A 21,722-nucleotide genomic window follows, 5' to 3' on the forward strand; every position below is an offset into this window, starting at 1 on the left:
TCCACTTTGCGTGTACGCGTGTGTGTACCTTGGAGATGCGTTTGACTAGATGTTGAAGTGAAGTACTGCTCGAAACAATAATGGAATGCTATCCAACATTATTGTGGCCTTCAATTGCCCGGAATGGTTGCCTAAATCCGAGTGAATCTTTGCTCCAGGCTTCTTTGCTGTGATCCTAGTCCACAGTGCATATAAAACCCTGTTCTCAAATATTTCAGCATACCTCCAGTCTCCTGAGTTGCTGTGCTAGACAGTTTAATAAGTCATACATTATACATGATATTCATCACTATACATGCACTGCATTATATAACTCTTCTGGTTTCTTTATAATCATATCAGGTCACCAGCCGAGGGTTTGCACTTTAGTGCTCTAGTATTAGTTTAAATGATGCATTGTGTAGAGTCTACATGCATTCTCAAAAGTACAACAACAGAAAAATCAGCTATTTGCAGCTTTATAGTCTATGCAGTACCAATCGCTCTCCTCAAACGCACACGCACATTTCATGTGGCACCACTTGTCACAACCATCACACTGCAATATATGTAATCCTACACAGTAGACTCTCGCTATTCCGGCTCTGAAGTACAGCCACCTCAATATACCGGCGAAGCTGCACTGTCCCAAGGGTGACCGGATTAACGAGAGTCTACTGTAAAATCATTTCCCTCTGCTCCTTGTTTTCCACAGCAAGTCTCTTCTCATCACCTTAATTTGGGGTAAAATTGTACTACTGCATGGTTAGTATGAATATAATTATGTATCAGGGCACAACGACTGTGTATATACGTAGTCTCCGGCATCGCCAGACTCAACATTGAAGAGTATATAGCTGTATAGCGGACCCCGCAATCTTTCCGTCTCTGCACGTCAGTCAAAGCGCTCCCACCAGGGCCAAACCACTGGTAGGTCAGTGCTACACCAGAGGCTTTTACAGTGAATATGACAGTTCTACCTGCTTAATTTTGCATTGCCATTGCTTGGTTGCATGCATATATAAATATATACATCAATTGCAGGCCCTGTTCAAAGACGATAGAAATATCTGCCACACAAACAAAAAATCAGATCAAACAGAAATGGTTACATTTTCTATATATAGTTGAGATCCAGCGGATCCCTCAATCTCTCTGTCACTGTCAGTAAGAGTGTTCCTAACAGGATCAATTAAACCCCTGGTAATTAACTCAATCCTCATTAGAGGCTTGGAGATAATCATATACTCTTCATAATTAAGTATGTGAAGAATACAATTAATACTCGAAGTACACTAATTACTGAGGTGACAGTACTGCACTACAATAATAGTTTTGATGATTAAGTCAGGAGAGATAGAAAACCCTCTCTATAATTATAAGACAACCCTCTATGCACGAGGGACACAGCATGCACCCTCATGCATAGAGTAGCAGGGATTCCATTAACCACGTCTGTCTGTCACGTCACCATGGCAATCGAGAGAGAAAAACATGCTATAGCTAATGTCAGGAGTTCCGCAAGGAGGCATCCTAGGCCCACTATTATTTATCAACGACCTATACCTGAGTGCATTTCATCTAGCTGCCAATCTGTTTCTATTTGTGGATGACACAAGCTATAGGAAAGTGCATCCATTGTACTGAAAACCAACCAGAACTCCAAACACCAGTTGTCATCCCTTATTAGTGCGCCACATGGCCGGAACATGCAACTCAATAAAGCCAAATGTAACGTGCTATATATATGTAGCACACCCTATAGCTGGCACTAATTATACACCCCAATATACACATGCACTACTCAGTCAACAATTCTCACCTCAACTGCTACAAAATAAAAATACTTAGGCTTAATTGTGCATAGCCAGCAACCTCTCCTGGTCACTGCATTATATGATTGACCTCATTATTATTGTCTATAAGGCGTACCGAGCTAGCTCTTAATCTCACATCCGACGTGCGATTTCTAACCAATCAGAAACCAGTACAAAGAAGTCAATACATAACCATATAGTTTGATCCCAAGTCACCTACTGCTCCCAATTAAGTCTGCATGGAGACCAAATTTGATCAAGGCTGCATGGAGATAATCTAGAGGAGAGCGCCACCAAATTAATCCTCAATGATTACTCAAGCTCGTACTGATTGAGGCTGTCCAAATTGAAGCTACTATAACTCTATAACGTATAATGTACTGGTTTGAAACAAGACATATGTAAAGTCATTAAAGGAACCATCGGAAAACTTCAACATTAGAGATCACTTACTGGTTACACCCGCTTCAGTTGCAACAAAGCAACAAACTCGTTGTGAAAGCCAAACACTACATATAGATCTACAGAGCAAATAAACACTTTTACCTCAATCGTATAGTTCAAGGTTATGGAACATGATGCCCACCATGCATGCATGGACATCAGCGCACCACTAACTCTAATCAAGACTACCCTCTATCACTATACTTCTAGGAGCAAACACAATATAATGTGCAATATGCATGTATTTGCAGATGCTCATAGCTTCACATGTAAATAATTACTCTGTGCATGCGCAGCAGGACAGTTTACGGAGCAATATAGTTTTTATGCACCTTAATTTTTAAAGACTACAAACGATCACCTAGTATATAGTTGTAAATAATGCTAGGGTGTCATACAGAGGAGGGAAAGGGGGATACCCCCCTCTGGCTGAAATTTCCCTTCTCCCCTAAAATTTGCATTCAGGTACTATAGTATATGCAAGAGTAATAACCCCAATCCACCTATAATTATGAATAAGACTATACCTAATAAACGAACATTTTCCAGGGGGCATGCCCCTCGGTTCCCCTAGCCGGCGACACACTCCGTGTGCCTTTATTTCCCTATACTTTAAAATCCTGACACCCTGCATGAATACCTAGAAAGTACTCCTGTTTTAATAGAGCACCTATAGTAGACTTTTAGGATTTTTAATAATGATGGTTCTTATCTACTATATATAGGATTGATATCATACGTAGCATCAGTAATGGTCCGCGAGACTAGCGCACACCGAGGCATAATAATAATAATAATTGGTTAAGCACAGGACAGCATTCTACTTATAATTATAGTTGTCTGCTGAATTGTAGTCATTTCTTCCCCATGTCACTGTTCTCATGCAGTTACTGACGGGAGGTCATCATAGTGATCAGGGACTTCACCAGTGGGCGTCAGCGTGGGCACACTATCTGCCAGAAACAATGAAACATCATAAGTTTGATAAATAGTATCTAAGATATAATGAAAGCACCGCGGGTGCATGCTGATGCCTCGGTGGAGGTGCCAAAGCTACATAACATAAAACTACTAATAGCCAGCTTTTATACACTTATAATTATCATGATGAACAATTTTAATTTTGCTGCATGCAATCGCAGTGAAACTCAAATAGTGGGTAATGATCGGCCATGATTGTACGATCGATGCCAATTAAAAGTTCAAGTCTAAAATTACTGGCTGCAAGTCAGCAGAGCCTTGCAGCTCTCTTCTCACTCTTGCAGCTACCAATAGCTAGTGCAGAGCTAACTACTAAGTAGAGTAGCAACACTCGGTGAATAAGTTTTGCTACGGACTCTTCTGAAAAGGCTGCAATGGCATTCCAAGTAAGCAAAACTAGGCATAACTCGAGAAGGAAGCTTTATTTTGCAAATCCATAGAAACTCTTACTTGCACTTCATTGATTTTTGAGCAGCTGAAATAGTCTACACACACACACACACGCACACGCGCACGCGCACGCACACACACACACACACACACACACACACACACACACACACACACACACACACACACACACACACACACACACACACACACACACACACACACACACACACACACACACACACACACACACACACACACACACACACACACACACACACACACACACACACACACACACACACACACACACACACACACACATTACCGTATACCTCGCTTGCGCATGCGCACCGAGGTATAATGAATCAAATAAAACATGCATAATGATATGGCACCTATATTGCTATAAACATAAAGGTACATTTCTAGCAGCGGCCCAGGGGCATAGCCATGCATGCAGAGGGGGTGCTGGGGGGGCTCAAGTCCCACCCAGCCTGGATCATGATCAAGTACAAACCACAGAGAAATGTATCTAATTATCCAGCTGAGCACCCTTTCTCTTCCAGATCTTGCTGCATGCAGTTAGCTATATATATATAGCTATATAGTAGGCAACCAAGCAAAATGATTCAGTCTCTATAAACTGTGAGCTATAATTGGTTTAAATTTTCGTGGCTAGCTAGCTTCTCTATGCAAATAGAAGATTCGGCCACGCAGGAGATATAAATTAATTATGATGTCATTAATAAAGTGTGGCTTCCGGTAAACCAAATTTCGGCGCTGTGCAGCAAAAATTGGGCGCAAAGTGCTCTTTCATCTATAATAGCACCCCCTTCCTCAAACTCCTGTGTTTATATACAGGAAGACCTACGAGTCTGTTTACACTTACTGAGCTCTTTCTTCTCTTGACTGTACCCGAGGCCGTAGGCACTGTTCTCAGTTGTAAGAGGGTCAGCTGACAGAATGTTGCCATAGTGATGAGGGACTCATATAATTATAACTAGCAATATATTAGGTATACGATAATAATTATAGTACAATACCTTTATATAGCGTATCTTTATAATATAATTTAGGTTGTGCATGTATACACTCACTGAGCTCCTCTTTTTCTTGCCTGTCCCCGAAGCCGTAGGCACTGTTCTCAGTTGTTAGAGGGTCAGGTGACAGAAGGTTGCCAGGGAGTTCAGTGGGCGGGGATACGTAGTCATATTCTACAGTAGAGGTAACAAAACATTGTTAACATAGGTCAATCCAAACATTAGACAATGCTATAATTATAGAGATATATAGACAGGAAATGGTGGCATCCATGCACTGCATGTGTGGGTTTTCATGCAGGTCCTGGAGTACAAAAAAATAAGGGTGACACAACATAATTATATAACCATAACAATGCTTACATAAAAGGTATATAAGGAATGTCAGTTTTGATTTGGACACAATGCACTTTGTGTTACACATGCATGCAGTATATAGCTCTCTCTGGTATTTTTTTCGTAGTTTTGCACCATGAAATCCAAAATGTTGTGGTAATTAAATAGCTAAATAGCATAGAGTCTACACTTCATACGTGGATCCAATGGGATTAATGATACTCACTAGCAGAAAGGTACTGACAATCTTTTGGCAAATAGCTAATTATAATAATTATATACATGCAGTAAAACAAAAATTAAGGTCAAAAGTTTGAGTATAATTATTATATACACTGCATGACTTACTGTGCTGCTCCTCCTCTTGACTAGTGTCTACTAGCACCATACCGAGCTCAGTATAGCCAGCGATGGCTGTCAGTAGCCTCTCCACAATGGAGGACAGTTGTGAGAAGGTTGGCCTCTCCTCTGGGTCCTCCTTCCAACACTTACGCATCACAACAGAACTGGGTGTGCATGTATGGTCAGTTGGAAGTGAAAACCCACAACCCAAAGTAACTCTCCTAAGGGCTTGTGCAATTACAGGTTAAAGAGGGCTAATTGTAGAATGGTAGTAAGTCACATGACAATCCTTTCCCTTCAATTTCAGCCAACTCCAAGAGAGGCTTGCAAACAGTACTCATAGCAGGTACTACATGTATACACCATTACATACAAACTCAGTACACTCACATCTCGGTGGCACAGGCTGCGTTGAGAGATCTCTCGAGTCTCCTCCCTTCCTCCAGTAGCTGGATGAGGGACAGTGGGTCTACGGCAGGGTAGGGGCACCGTCCTCCATTGAATATCTCCCAAACAGTCACACCATATGACCACTGGGCACATAGACAACGAGTACAATTTGAGTGGTTATACACGTAATACAGGAGTTAAAATTGTTATGTGTAAGAAAGAGCCATCTATTACACGATGTTTGTATCATTTCACGAAAATGAAGCATTGCATACTCACCACATCAGTTTTCTCTGTGAAGATGGCATCGTTGAGACTTTCCAAAGCCATCCATTTGTAGGGGACCTTCGCATTGGCTCGGTTGTTTTGTCTGAAGTAGCCGCTAGCATAAATGTCCTCAGCCAGACCAAAGTCCCCCACCCTGATACCCCCCCCCGAGTCCAGCCTATATTATTATGTTAATAATTATGTCTATAAAGTGCAAGCACACTGATCGAAACGATCATGTATATAATTATAACGAGTGTATTATTTACTGTGATGCTGTTACAATATCGATGCCATCTACGTTCCAATGAGAGTTATCTAAACTAAAACTGTTTATAATAGCAGTGATGTATACAATAACAAACTAGGAATGTTACCAAATACTAGCTTTAATAATGCGGATAATAACAAAGCACAATGAATACAACTGCCTATATACGTGGACGAGTATAATTATGTGATAATTATTGAGATCTCTATAATACAGTAATTACGTTAACTCACATGCAGTTTCTGGCTGCAAGATCTCGATGGACAAACTTCTGCTCGGCCAAGTAGGCCATTCCCAGTGCAATTTGATGGCACATTTTTAATAGCAGTTTCCTCACTGCCAGAATCTGTAGAAAATGGCACGACAGCTGATCAAATAATTTGGTGGTGCCGTCATCTGTAAATTTCGGCCCCATGGCACCGACCTCTTCTTACTTTGAGACTATAATTATACTCTAACTATCTTTGCTCATGCACAGATAATTATATACAGAGAAGTTAGACTATATAATCTTAGCTCGAAAATATACCACACACTTGATCAATCTCACAGTCATCGTCCAGCTCAAGGATGTCCCTCTCTTTCTTGAGGTAGTCGAAGAGGCTCCCATTTGCCATATATGGCATCACTATGGCAATGCCGGGGCCAGCATCGAGGCAGACCCCGATCAAGGACATAACGTGAGGATGGTGGAGGTCTTGCATCTTATTCACCTCACACACCATGCTCTGAACATCCGACAACGAGAACAGGCCTATACAGGGTAGACAATGATTAGCAGACTCATCACGAATACATCATGCAGTATAACAGTTAGCCAGAAATTGTGTAGGGGTCTAGCTAAATCAATGACAAAGAACATAATACACATAATATATGTTGCGGCTGACAATATGCTATAATAGGTGCATCAAGTTATATAATGGGATGTAACCTTTTAATGTCTTCACGGCCACTCCCTGCATAGGTACATTGTTCCAGTCTATCAGGACGCCCTTGTACACAATGCCAAATTCACCTGTATAGAGAAACCACCATAAATTACGTCAGTGAAATTCACATCTTTGTTACCTTGTCCAATTGTATTACTGGAGAGCTTCAATGTTGAGGATGGTATTTTGAATGAGTCTGAGATGGACTCAGCAATCTTATTGAGTTCTGATTCTGTGGATCAGTGAAGATTGCATGTAACAGAGACTATAAACATGTGATATGAAACTTACTAACGAGTGCAGTATTACCATCCACTATCTCTTGATATCTCCTGTGAGTCATATATACAACCGTAAATAGGAGATAATGAACAGCTGCATACCATTATTTACCCAATAGCCACGAGCTCCATGTTTTGTTGGTGCATTTTAATTGACACTGACTTCTTTTTTCGGTAGTTTAGATACAAGCAGATGAAAACTATCAGTACACACACAACCAGTAAAAAGATGATTGCACTTAATGAGATAATAATCTCCTGCAGAGGAACTCTATCAGTCACAGGAAGAATTACCGCTGCCACAGGAACTTTGTAAGTCAGTCGCTTATGCAGTTCTTGAGCAATGTTGCTCCCAACGGTCACCTAAAGGGACAGTGATGCAAATTACAGTTTATTAGTCACTCACATTTATGATGGATGTGTTTCCCCCTCCTGGAGGCTTGAAGGGGGCAGTACAGATGATGACACTCCTTCTCTCACTGGGTGTTAGGACACACTCTTCCCCTCCCACGGTCACTCGTATCTCACTGGTCTCCACTGAGTCAAGATTATCACCCTGCATGGATACACACGATAACAATAGGGTGAGTATACTGACTATAAAACATACCACAATACGTAGGAAGTTCACTGTGCCAGTGATGACCTCTTCAGAGGTCTCCAGTCTGAAGTTGGAGGGATCTGATTGGACACTGATGGGAAAGCACGCTTGTGTGGTGGGTGGAACATCATCAAACAATAGAGCGTAGTTCAGGGAGATCCCCGACACGTTGGGAGTGGAGCATGTGATAGTGGTAATGTTCACAGCGCTGCAGATGGTACCATTTCCAAGACTACAGTTGCTCCTCTGTATAGGGGAGAGTATAGCTATATACGTACATATCTTATATCACGTTGTCAAGATAAAAGCGATATATACGAGTGAGTAGAATATATGTCTATGTAACTTCGGAGGTGCTAGCCAAGGTAACCTAACCCAAGGAGGTTACAAAAATCCAGGGTCTATCTAACTTGGACATAATTGTGCATGCAACACTCCTTGTTTATTGGCCACTTCCTGTAGATTATATGCTAAACTACTGTTTCAGCCAATCAAATTGTACAGTCCCTTAATCCAACATAAGCCTCGAGGTACAATTTGATAAAAGGTCGTCGTGATATAAAACACATGATTATTGCAATAATCCGTGTATGCAGGCAGCTCCCCCTCAGGCTTGTGCCTGTGTATTGCATACAACACACAATCTCATGCTATATAATTATATCTAATCAGTCATACCGTATAATTTTAGGACAAAAAAAGCCACGAACATTTCAGTCACTGTTTAGTTCAATATTGCGGTTTTCTGCAAAAACTTTGTCATAAAATTCACATTTTAAATGAATTAGACCCACAAAATTTTGATCTACCCATTATACGGTAGTTGCTGGCTTACCAGAGGAGCCTCAAATGGCTGGTAGACCTCTAACACAGGCTGTTGTACCACATCAAAGTTCAGTCCAGTAAAGGTTAGCATGATGCCTCCGCTGGAAATCGTGTTGCTAGGAAATACATTAATCACATTGGGGTTGCCAAGATAACTGAAGACTAGTCCAGGATTGCTGATTGTGGCAGCATCAATGCTCACCACTACCATTGCATTAGAGGTGAAGTTTGCTTCTGTGGTAGTGCAACGAATCTCATGAGACTGGATAGATCTGCAGGGAAAGGTTTGAGCACCAGCTATTTATACAGACACTCACTTACAGTAACAATACATTGCAGACATAGCTTGACCCACTGATGTTTAGAGAGACTCTTGTGTCCTCCTGGTTACCCACGTTCAGTCCAGTCCCACTCACAGCCACTATGGTTCCCCCGGCCATGGGTCCAAAAGTCGGCGTTACACTATTGACAGTAGGATACACTGCAGTAAATGAGCCAGCGTTTACGATGGCCTCTCTAGAGCCAATCGTTAGAGAGAAGTTTTTGGGCCCTTCAGTTCCTAAATTGGTGGTCATACAGACAAATTGGCACCCTATCTTGTAGCCAGTGTTGATAGGAGAGCAGGCCACACCCCCTAATGTAAGATTGGAGCTCTGAATGTCGGCAAAAGTTACTCCGAGGTCAGTGCCGTTCACAGTGATTTCTGTACCACCCTGAACTGGTCCTGCAGGGGGAGGTATATGTCAAGATTTGTATATATATATATATACAATAACAGTAGGAACCAGAAGCAACCTGCACGTAATTATCAAAGTACAATGTAAAGCAATCTCTCAGGAACGGCTACTTCTACTCCGTACAACAAGCAGCTTCTTCGATCCCAGCTTTATATAGCAAAGGCCAAACGGGCAGCCATGCACATACTGAATCAGCAACGTTTGCTGAAGTATATGCAATCTACGAAAATTAGCTGTAGCTCGTCCATGCAGCCTTTTCTAAATCCAAGCTAGGAAGTAGAAACGTTCCAAGGTTCATATAATTATGCTACAGAAATTGACTATCAAAAACCTCTAACTCATAAGGACACCTCTGAAGATTCCACAATGGTGTCTGTACATAATTATATTGGGGTTCCACTGTTACAGTAACAAGCATGCTTACCAGACATTGGAGTGAATGAGTTGATGACAGGGGCAGGACAATTGTCCCCCTCAGTAATGAAACTATTAGAGCACTCTTGCATGACTTCACAACTACCCCCACACCACCCACATGTGAACTGTAGTCCAATTCCGGCCGCAATACATTCTAAACATCCACTGGCCAAATTACGACAATCATACAACGTCACTGTATGTGTGTGTGTGTGTGTGGGGGGGGGGGGGGGAGTGAAATAGACCCGGTAAAGTGCATGGTTGACAGATGAGGGTACCTTCAGTTAGTGGCACAGTGATGCTGAGTGTGTTGTTGACATTATTCACAGGCCAGATCACCATGACAACCATGACAACTGCGAGGGAACTACCAACCCCAGCAGAAAGTGTGAGCTATAATTTATACACAGAATAATTAGTACGTACAAGCATGCATGCAAGCATTTAGACTGCACTACACCAGAAACAGTATTTTTTGTGCAGTATAGTTCAATACATGCATTATTGTCACCATGCATGCACTCACATTCCCACTGCCCACTATACACAGGATGGTGTTCTCGTTCTCATACTGAGCTGTCAGATTAACTCCATTCACAAGACATAAGTACTCGAAGTCATCTGTCTAATGGAGATAGAAGCCATGGAACAATCAAGTACAGGGGTCGTCTGACTTACTGGGGCGATGAGGTTCCTGGTGATCAGTCGAAGGTCCAAGGGCAACCTCACTGGTTGAGTAACAACCAGGCCTTCATACAGAAAAAAATTGACAGTGGGGTCAAAAGTCGCATTTAAGAAAAATCGGGGGGGCCGGGGGGAACTAATTAATTGATTGAGTTGCATAATAGGCCCACATTTCACAGGACCCCATGTTGTGATATCTATCTGCATGTGTTATTTTGCTGAGTCCATTTTAAGAGTAACGTCAGCCTATAAATTAGGTGTCATCAAGTCTCTATACATAGTCTAAAATGTGCATGATCAGACTGTAGTGGCAGAGTATACTCCAAAGCATGGTCTATTCAGGTTTCTGTAGCTTAGCTGTTGATGGGTTGTCTGTTGATTTTTACATAGTTTGGCTCAGCACTTGTCCAAACAAAATTGCTCATAATAAATTATTTCGTCCCTTCCTTAATAGTTACACGCTTCCCTCACATCGCACGAACGCTGTATGACACAGCCTTTAAGTCGATTCTCACCTGGCTATCATAAATTATCTCCTTCGTAAGGCATTGTGAAGGAATGCTCAAAATACCCACTTTAACGAAACTCACTGTGTAGTACTCGGTGAACTAATTAAAACTATATGCATGCATGGTTTTTCACATACCTCTGAGTGCCATACACCTCACTCCAGCATCTTCACCATGAGTACAGTTGTGGACCACGTAGTCGCTACTACCGCAGTTTTCCAGTCTCTCCTCATTCCCGGTGCAATTCACACCGTTCAGTAGGATAAACCCCTCCCCCTCCCCGAACATGGCTCGGCCAAATGCTTCGGCACCTACACAGACACAATGATTTATTATACCTCGGTACGCATGCGCAAGCGAGGTATACGGTAGTTGTGTGTGTGTGTGTGTGTGTGTGTGTGTGTGTAGACTGCTATACAGCTGCTCAAGTAAGAGTTTCTATATAATTATAGGCTTCTAGTCATGTTTTCTTTGAATTTGTGGATTTGCAAAATAATGCTTGGTTCTTGAGTTATCAGTGTCTAACTATTTTATCTTTATGTTACGTAGCTTTGACACCTCCACTGAGGCATCAGCACCCGCGGTGCTTTCATTCAGAGTAATTATCCCTCCGGCTCGAGCATGCTGTATTCAATGATCTGTAGCTGCACTTCTAAACTGCAAAATCACGGGTTGTGCCCTCATAATTACAACGAGAGCACTAAACGTGCAGAACCCTCGGTGTTATAGTCAGGTTTACGAATGCATAAAGTTCCATATTTCATGCATATGAAGAAATACCGTAGACGGGCATTATTAAGCGGAGGCATCTATTATCCCATGCACAGGAACGATTATTAATATATTGAAAGGCACCTATTAAGGAAGCTTTTAGATTGCCTTCAGTTTTGACAACATAATTATTACAGGATACATGCAGCAAAATAAATCAGTTTAGAGACGCTGTAGGATAAATACTACTGCTAGAAGTGATTAAGTAACAAAAGACAGGAGCTGGATCTAGCTCTTATCAACAATTGAAATAGCACCTAACATCGTATGCGTATGGTAGCAGCTCGGAGCTCACTTTGGATCTAGTGCTTATCAACAATTGAAATAGCACCTAACATCGTATGCGTATGGTAGCAGCTCGGAGCTCACTTTGCAATCCACAAGGGTGGGAGTGCTGGCTCCATGCATGTGGCATATAGAGTGCGCATGCAAAGGACTAGATAGTTTATTGTTTCAAATCAAAGCCGCATACATGTATCTTTACTTCACTTTAGCTTTTGCTTCCTTTTATTTGACAAACAAAGCTTTTATGAAAATCTCACAATTAGATATCTATTCTGTCAGAAGCAGATGAGGTGATGGAGCGTCTTACTCTGGGGATTCTGTATCGTCTAACTTTGTACAATTCTGTAAACACATGCAGCATGCACTATGGCCATCCATGCATGGGAGTAGACTCAGAATACACACACAAACAGACAAACTATATATAGAGCACTAAAGTGCTAACCCTCTGCTGGTGACGTGATAATACAGATCTAGAAACCAGAGGAGTGATGACATGTACATAATTGAAGTAGTATGATTGACTGAGTTATATGGACTAGGATCACAGCAAAGAGCTTGGGAGTTTTAAAAGTATGGCTCCTGCATGGAGCCTGGAAGAGTCAGCAAAGAAGCCTTCCAAAACAACAATCGTAATAATTGCCTCAAATGAAGGCCGCAGGCAGCAGCCAACGTGCAAGTTTAAGCTTCTTAGTTTTTATTCGACAATGAAGCTTTAACATCAAAATCTGCCACTATTAATTTGTTGTGTGACGGCTATCCATGCTGTAAACGCAGCGCTATGACATCCAGGTGAGTATATACTCAGAATACACAAACAGACAAACAAACCGAAGAACTACTATACCCGCTGGCCGCGACACGGCCTCGGGTAACATGACCAACTACTACTATATAATATAGAGTATCGAATTAACGTAGGCATACTGTGCATCAGATGTATTACATCATCCACACTTAGATTGGTCATCATTGTGTAAATTCCAAGTCGATGACAGGTAAAGGAAGTCACGTTACTCTCTGCATACATCTGATACACAGCCTACGTTCGATACTCTTGCTACAACCCGCGGGGCCTCGGTTAAAATAATAGATCAAACTGAATTAACATACAAAATCTATAAATCATGTTGCAGGCTCTTATATGGCAATAAGTACAATTTGAATACGAATAATTCCTTACCTTCAACAGAGTGACCCAACTGGTTGCACACAACTGTAGCATCCGGAACGTCCCAAGAATCGTCACAAACTGTTCCCCATATTCCATTAAAGCATACCTCCACACGACCTTCCAGCTCATTTTCACCATTCACAAGCCGCAAATCTCCCTCAATGCAGTTAATAGGTGGAGTTATCACTATAACTTCGGGAACTTCGGGGGTAATAAAAACCGGACACACATACACAATGACAACTGGACACTCTGTCGTTGTGGGACACTCTGTGACAGTCGGACATTCTGTTGTAACGGTAGGTTCAGATAGAGTGGAGTGTGATAGTGAAGCAAAAGGTCCTCTTCCGGCGTCATTCTCTCCAGCCACCTGGAATGTGTACATGGTGCCTGGCTCTAGATTCCTGATAGTAACATTTTGTCCAGATGTGATAATGGTACGAGTAGCTCCTTCCGATTGAGAATACTCGACAAAATATTGAAGCGGCTCCAAACTATTTCGTTCTAAACAATTCACTTCGTCCCACCTCAGAGCGATCACATTGGTGTCAATTGTTGTTGGCCTGACAGATTGTGGGGGGCCGCTGGGAACTGTATATACAGAAGGACAGGCAAAGTGTAATTATAGTCAAGCTGGGTAAAAGAACACACCGGTAGATACAAATAATGGGACCGCTAGCTAGCTTATTTTGAAATCACCTGTTCCAAGAGTAAATATCTGTAGTCGACTTCCCTCACTCCTTCCAGCACCATTCAGAGCAGATAACTCGATAGTGTAAGAACTCCCCTCTTCCAGACCAGTGATAGTATACGAGCGCAGTGAACCATCTAAAAACATTGTCTGACTGTTAAGAGTACATGGTCCATTGTAAGTGATGTCGAGTATGTAGCCTGTGACTATTTTATCTTGTGTCCATAGCAAAATGTTATTTGTACCAACTTCAACTGATTCTTCTGGTAAAGAAGGTGGTGGCACTACAAGAGCTTCTGCATAGAGAACAGATAGCGCACAACATATCTATTAAGCAATAATTATATATGAAACTCAGATACACATTTCATTTAGCTTGCAATGGTATCAAGATTGGTGAAGCAAATCTAGCCAAACTTATCAATATACACCACAAGGTAATTTCAAGCTATCTGATCTTCACCTTCGCAGGTGGGTGCGTCTGGAGTCCACAGTTCATTGTTGCCACAGACCCGAACAGAAGGGCCGGTTAAAAGCAGTCCATTATCACATGAGTAGAGGGCCACATTACCGACTGTGGTGCCAGAGGGTGTTGCCACATTGCCATTGGGGGGTGATAGGAGGCGACCACAGTCGACTATGGTAAGCACAAGTTTGTGACAGTAGATAAATAGACTGATGTGCTATATAACTTACCTATTCTGAGACAGACTGGTACTGCTGGAGTCCATCCATCATCACTGGTACAGGTAAGAGTGGCTGATCCAATCAGATTGAACCCTGTGTCACAGGTGTACGTTGCCACACTTCCTTCATTGACACCACTGGATAAAGATAGAGCTCCATTGACAAGCTTAGGTAACTGTCCACAAGTTGCAACTGTGGATGAAAAACTAACATGATAGCGATATGACTATAAATGACACTATAAAGAGAACAGAGTGAGATCAACAGTTACTATATTGAATCATTGCTGATGATAAACGATGAGTTTAGTGTGCACATTAAATATACCGTGCGTATAAAAGAAAAGAGGGCATGCAATCAACGCATCCTACGTACGAGCAAAAATCAACGCCACAGACAGACAGGATGTAGTACTATCTGCTACAGTGACAGTAACTATGTACTTCTTCACACAAACATCTTAAGAAGTCTATTTTTAGATATTACTGCATGTATTTTTCCTCCGCCCTTTTAGTTTTTGCTCGCAAGCTGTTCATGCCTTCTTCTCTTTATACGCCTTTATAGTATTCAGTATTCAGTACTCCAATATTTTGCTGGTGAAAAACCTTTGCGAATGACTAAATCAGTAGAAAAATTGGCCTTTTGCAATCTAGGTTTGGCGATTTTATTTTTGCGAAGTGATCAACGGTCGCAAAGTTTGCATTATTATGTTTGATGCTTGCAAAAATTCTAGTAATACGATACTTTGCTCAATTAAACTATATGTATAGTTTACATGTATACATGCAGATCAATGGTGCATATATCTCCCACACAGACGGCAATGATGTCACTGTTACCAGTAGTTCCCTAATGCTGTTCCCTGGAGTTTGGAGTGTCCCTCTAACAATTGAGCTCACACAAGTTACCACACCAGAATCATCCGAACTATTCAACGTCACACTCACAGCTAGAGATGATGTTTAACTGGAAATAAGCACTGTCACTGTCACCTTACTGGACACAGATGGTAAGAGAGACTTAGTAGTTTCAAGTGGCCATATTTAATTAGCGTACGTACCACCTTACTTCATACTCGCATATTATTAATTTCATGCATACACTTATTACGGCCGCGGTGAGCAGGTATAGTGTCATGTCCGTTGGTTTATTTGTTTGTTTGTGACATCTGAGCCTACTCACTTGGTTGCCATAGCACTGCGTTTTTACAGCACGGATAGCCTCTAGTCGGCCCTCTACTGTGGCACGGAAGGAGGTCGGAAATCATGCCTATACACACCTGGTTTTGGTTCATTGTCTTCAATCTGAATTTCCAGAACAGATGTTTCGATGATGACTCTGTCAGGAACTCCAGACAACAGAGACAGCTGCACTCCAAACCTCTCGTTTATTTCACCCTCAAACACTCTATCGTCATTGACTACAATGAGTCCTTCGAAGCTTGGTGATAGTGAAGAAAGTGTGACTGGCTCATTTAATACAGCCACATAATCTTCTCCATCTACATGCATGATGGTGAATTGAGCAATGAAATTAAACATGCAGTGCAGTTCTCTACAAACAGTTACGTACTGTTGCTAGAGTGAAATGTATACAGCTATAACCACAATCTTATACCAAATTAAAACACCACAGTATAATTATTATACCTAAGCAAAAACAATGTCACCGCGCGGCCAGTACCTGTAGCGTTAATGTTGTAAGTAGAGTACACTAGATCCACTGGTATCCCTAGTTCACCAGAGAGCAGTCTAATGTTGAACCGAGCATTGCCCTCCCCCTCTCGAACCACATCCCTCATACCTACTATCTCAATCACAGCAGCTGGAAAGAAATAAATAGCGTCAAAATAAAAGAGCTAGCATAGTTACATTACATTACATTGATAATGTAATTTTAGATTAATTCGTTTGATCTACTGAACAAACCAGGTTACAGATTAAGCAGTAATGATAATTAACCTACTATCTAAGTCATCGATGGTGATCTGAGCCACGTCTCTTCCAATGACAATGTTCCCACTGGCACCGTCTTTTTGGGAGGTTGTCAAGCTGATAGAAAATGTCTCATCTCTCTCAACTAGACCATCGGGAATGATCATTATCATTATTAGTACCGACGAGGGACCATCGGGACTGAATACGACTGTCTGATTGATACCAATGTAGTCAATATTCTCTGGGAGAGAGTAATAATAAGCTTAAGTGATTGTACTGTCAGATATTATAATGTCGGCACACGTTTCCCTTTGGTTTACAAAATTATTCGGTATCACTATGCAAATAATACAAAAGTAATTATCCAATACCTATTGCAGATCCACTCCGACTTAATAGCTGCAATTCAACAGTTCTGTTGAGGGCACCATACTCCAACGACACTTGTACAGCTGAATCCGACTCGTTTGTGGAATGTGTTCCTTGTTGGAAACTGAACACAGCAACTGTGTAAGAATGGGTCAGTGAAGCCTAAATACCAGATGTAAATGGGATAAGGTTGGTTGAACTGCTCAAATGCCAAAAAAGACGCAAACATGTAAGATGGGTTGGGGTTGGTTATTTATAATTAACGTAATTGGCCAAACCATGATCGCTCAGGTTCGTTGAGGTCCAGCATTAACCCTTTCCCCGCTTTAGCCGACTATAGTCGGCATGGCTACTGATAAATTTCAAAAAATCGTTGTGCACTCTGTGTTGTAGCTATGCACACACTGCTGGTACCAGCACATGTGCATTGAGCTGCTCTTCCACATGGTATTTTTAATATTTTGCTTTGAGGTACAGTTCGATCAGAATTGTCGAAAGAAAAGTGACTGTTTTATAATTGCTACAAGATCTTTGTAGTACAACCTCAGGGAGGTTCTAGGGAAGCTAGAGAGTGAGAATATCGATGCCTATGGCCTTGTAGAGTGAGAGGACAGTGACTGGGATCATAGCTAGATAGGAAGCTTCCTTTCAGAGGTCAAGCTAAAAAGAAAGAGCCTGAGAATCCTAAGGAAGACGCACTTGAGGTGGACCATCTTCCTGAACCTGGTAAGTCACTATAGAGTAGCATTTGTAGTCTTGATAGCTTCACTATAAGTTTGTTTAGGCTAGTTAGTACAACAGTGGACATCATGAGCCACCATTAAACTTGTAAACCTGTGTGTAGGCGAAGAAAATATTTCCCGGGAAAAGGGCGTCTGCCGATAGAACCTCAAATACAAGTTTCTGCAGATCCTGATTGAGTCCTGAGTGAGCCATGTCACCGTGAGAACATTCTGAACACTTATATCATGTGTTCAGTCACTTCGTAACATCATATAATATTGTTTGTGTACATAATTGTGAATTTTTGTTAACAATTGTTATTTGTGGGGTGGTGGTTGGTTGCTAGGCAACAATGATGATCCCATGGATGCGACAGGTCCGGTTCTACCTGTGGAACTTTGTTACAAGTGTTTTTAATATACGGTTCATGAGTTATAAATTTTTTAAACAAAATAAGCGAATATTCACTTTTAATTAAAGCAGGGAAAGGGTTAAGCTAGTTAGCTCTGATATACCAATAATAATATTATTACCCAATCTTCTCTGTTGAAGAAGACTCTGATAGTGACTCGTATACTTTTCTTTATAATTATAGTATATACCTACTTTACCTATGCATGCATTACCATTTTTGTAATGTATTTTAAGAGCTGGCAAGCCTCCGACGCAGAAAGAAAGACTTGATTTTGAGGTAAACACCTGGATGGCGTAATTTCGAAACGAAACAAAACAACGATTTTCAAAACTAAGCCCATCCCACCTGTAGCTGTTGTGTAGCATGCAATTAGGATGGGCGTAATCTTGGCACAGTACGATAATCGTACACATTGTTTTATCTGATGATAATTTTCTGATTAGTATGTCATCAATTAAAGGTAATGGAGGGCTATACTAAGGGGGGCCAAAAACCCCACGTTTGAGACGCTTTACTTTCATTACCACGCATCTAGTTTTTATTGATTTGCACAGTGCATATTATTAGCCCCCCCCCCCATTAAAAAATTCCTGGCTACGCTGGCTGCGGTACCATGGAAATCGAGCGAGGAGAAACATGATTCTGTATAGAATTTGTGTTCAGAGTTGTATGTGTAGTTTTGGGTGTGTTTATTGCAGTACAGTCAAGTCTTCTGTTACTACTGCCAGTACAGTATGGGCTTAGCCAAATGCTATTTATTCATGCAGAGACTCCATTGCAATGTTCTATATACCAATCATGAAAGTATACGTTATAGATAGTATATGGGCATGAGATATCTATGTGTTATAGTGTCCCATATCACGAGGGCTTTTCCCGAGGGATGAGGGACACTATAACCATAGATACAGAATGCACATGCATGTGCTAACTGATTTAGATCCCACTTTTCATTGGCTATGTACTAGCCCTGCCTCAGGCAAAAGTGCATTTATAAAAGCAGCAACAGTTTTATTTTTGAAAATGTCTTGCTTCTGACTGGGTGATTTCTGCTTCTCTGCTAAAAAACCTTCGCATTGGCCCTGAATTGCCCTGCTTCAACATTGGAATGGAATGGACATTGGAATGGACAAGTTAAGCTAGTGGATTAACTATGACTCGACCTTCTGCAGCTAGTGCTTTGCCCAGCCTTCTGCACTCAAGCCCCAACCCCCAGCCCAAGGTTCTCAGTTCTGTAAGGCTGGCTAGCTAGCAATGAATAGCTTGCTACACTATACTATCGTTCCCAAAAAGACACAAGAGTCTACTAAATGGGGAATTAACAATTTTGAAATTTGAAACATGGCTGCATGATAGGAACAGAAGTCATGCAGGAGGACGAAATTAACAAATGCCTAGAAATGCCTAGAATACCTGCTTGTGACAATGGACCTAAAATCCTTGGCTCTTCGTGTTCCTGTAGAGACAAGAAAAGTTACTACCATCAACCCAGCAAGCGCTACTGGTAGTGAAAAAACTGAACAGCCATGGCTATAATTATAGATCTAGCTAATAAATTACAACTTCATCATTTCTGCACTGTAAAAAAATTAAACTTATAGTTTATACCTCAAGCTTATATATAATTCCCTGGGAAACTATGAGATTATGCTCATAATTCCCTGCTAAATACACACTAGTGGGATCTAATATATAATAGAGCTTCGTACTCAATTCTCCCTCTGCATGTAATAAGTATCACAGTGAAGTTTCACCATATGATGTCAAAGGAGGTTGGTAATGTATACTCCTGCTGCCACATGCATACAAGCTGTTTCTGGCAGCCAGTTACTTCCATATGATTAGGGGATAACAAGCAACTGTTGAGCCACAAATATTTGCAGTGTCATATATCATGCACTTTTAATATTTCACGGTTTGTCTTCAAATGTTCACTACATTTCTAACATACAATTCTAACATACACATGTATAGGCAGACTAGGTATATTTTGCGTTTGGAAACCAGGATTGAACCTGTTTCCTGAGTACATACAGTAGACACATAATTATGGTACCCATGCACATATTACCTTATGAGCCATTGTTGTATCGCTATAACAAGCAAAAAGGCATCAAACTACATTATAATTATTGTGTGTTAGCACATAAATTCATATATTATGTTGCTCCAAGAACGTAGTTAAAAGATCAAGAAAAGGTTGCACAGACTAGTGCAGTCAACTTAACTTACTATAGCTCCTTGACCAGCTAACAGTAGCCATAATTAGGCTGACTAGCGCTAGCTATAAATGCGTCCTGCTGCATACGCTTCTTGTCACATTCTTTATCCTTTAATGTCAATCCTTGATCTGATTGGTCAGGTCGGAATTCCGACCGGGCTTGTACTAAAGTGCCCAGACAAGTACAGATTTTCCTAGGGCGGCTGATTCATGAGACTAGCAGCTAGTATACGTACATGCAGCTAGTCTAGCTGCATGTACGTATACCGTATATCTTCTAATTTATCGGACACTTCTAATTACCCCGCAGTGGCGTAGGCAGAGGGGGGGCTGAGGGGCTAGAGCCCCCCCCTTTTGTGCTTTATCAACTCCAACTCAGCTTGAATTACCACGATCTGTCCATGTATTCTGCACTGTACTGTTATACTAGAATGACGTCATTGAATGGAAATGTGGGCAGGGCCATCTAATGCGCATGCTGACTGCTGAGGAAAAGTGACTGAGCCCTGCCCTTCCCAAAATCCTGGCTACGCCACTGCCCCGGACACTCTTTTGGGCAATTTTCATTGTTCTAATACAACGGACACTCCAGTGCTTTAATATTACATTTGTTCTAAATGTCCGGACAATACCCTTGAAAAGCTGAGTTTCATTCATAGACGGCAAGTAAGACTTAGAGTGCTGCAGTTAGATAGCTTTGAGAGCTAGTTTTAGATAGCTAGTGCAACTGTTCAGTCGCACACTGTTCTATTAAACTTAGCTAGCTCGCATGCAGCTGCTTGCTTGTTCTAATTATTCCGGACACTTTGCATGCTCTATAAAAATCTGTTCCAATTATACCTGGACAATTTCCAAAATAATAATTTTTTGCTGTCCGATAAATTAGAAGATATACGGTACTGCATTTGTTGAATGTATGGACTACCTTCGTTTGTCGATACTGAGATTATTCAAGTATTATAATACACCTGTCATTGCATGCACAATCATTATCCAGGAGCTATCGTATTGATAAGACTCACCTTGTGCATATGTAGAGCTTAATACTAGCATACAGGTAGCAATCAGCAGCATCTTGGAGACTAAAGACTGAATCATCGTTCTCCTGTGCAGGTATATAATCTGTAAAGTCTAGCTGCCTGGTTGCATAGCCTTAGTTTAATAGGCCGGTCATGTTTACACATTCACTTATTCAGTTCTCAT

General features: G+C 41.3%; 1 protein-coding gene and 1 long non-coding RNA gene across 2 annotated transcripts; one reads left to right on the forward strand and one right to left on the reverse strand.

Annotated features, from left to right (window-relative positions):
• Positions 1 to 2,929: 2,929 nt before the first annotated feature.
• LOC135336420 (uncharacterized) lies at positions 2,930 to 21,712 on the reverse strand. The gene is made up of 30 exons (XM_064532201.1): positions 21,542 to 21,712; positions 17,163 to 17,297; positions 16,820 to 17,032; positions 16,538 to 16,678; positions 16,134 to 16,355; positions 14,864 to 15,046; positions 14,631 to 14,804; positions 14,176 to 14,463; positions 13,486 to 14,067; positions 11,384 to 11,557; positions 10,732 to 10,802; positions 10,580 to 10,678; positions 10,332 to 10,446; positions 10,061 to 10,249; positions 9,221 to 9,623; positions 8,910 to 9,171; positions 8,084 to 8,320; positions 7,880 to 8,029; positions 7,586 to 7,836; positions 7,484 to 7,524; positions 7,332 to 7,424; positions 7,195 to 7,278; positions 6,797 to 7,014; positions 6,494 to 6,606; positions 6,002 to 6,167; positions 5,723 to 5,865; positions 5,339 to 5,496; positions 4,712 to 4,828; positions 4,504 to 4,569; positions 2,930 to 3,193 (listed from the first exon to the last, which is right to left on the reverse strand). The coding sequence occupies exons 1-30, from the start codon at positions 21,615 to 21,617 to the stop codon at positions 3,120 to 3,122; spliced, it is 5,238 nt and encodes a 1,745-aa protein (XP_064388271.1). The 5' UTR covers positions 21,618 to 21,712; the 3' UTR covers positions 2,930 to 3,119.
• Positions 17,471 to 18,346, forward strand: LOC135336667 (uncharacterized). The gene is made up of 2 exons (XR_010394888.1): positions 17,471 to 17,886; positions 18,005 to 18,346. It is a non-coding gene; the product is annotated as an uncharacterized LOC135336667 (long non-coding RNA).
• Positions 21,713 to 21,722: the final 10 nt, after the last annotated feature.

The sequence above is a fragment of the Halichondria panicea genome, chromosome 5 (genome assembly GCF_963675165.1).
Source record: "Halichondria panicea chromosome 5, odHalPani1.1, whole genome shotgun sequence".
In the NCBI taxonomy this organism is placed as follows: Eukaryota; Metazoa; Porifera; class Demospongiae; order Suberitida; family Halichondriidae; genus Halichondria; species Halichondria panicea.

Excerpts from the sequence above, each read along its gene's own strand:
- LOC135336420 (XM_064532201.1), bottom strand. The coding sequence starts at position 21,617 with ATGATTCAGTCTTTAGTCTCCAAGATGCTGCTGATTGCTACCTGTATG. Across the intron at positions 17,033-17,162 it reads TCGGAGTGGATCTGCAATAG|AGAATATTGACTACATTGGT; the intron begins GTATTGGATAAT and ends ACTCTCTCCCAG. Across the intron at positions 4,829-5,338 it reads TCAAGAGGAGGAGCAGCACA|AATATGACTACGTATCCCCG; the intron begins GTAAGTCATGCA and ends CCTCTACTGTAG.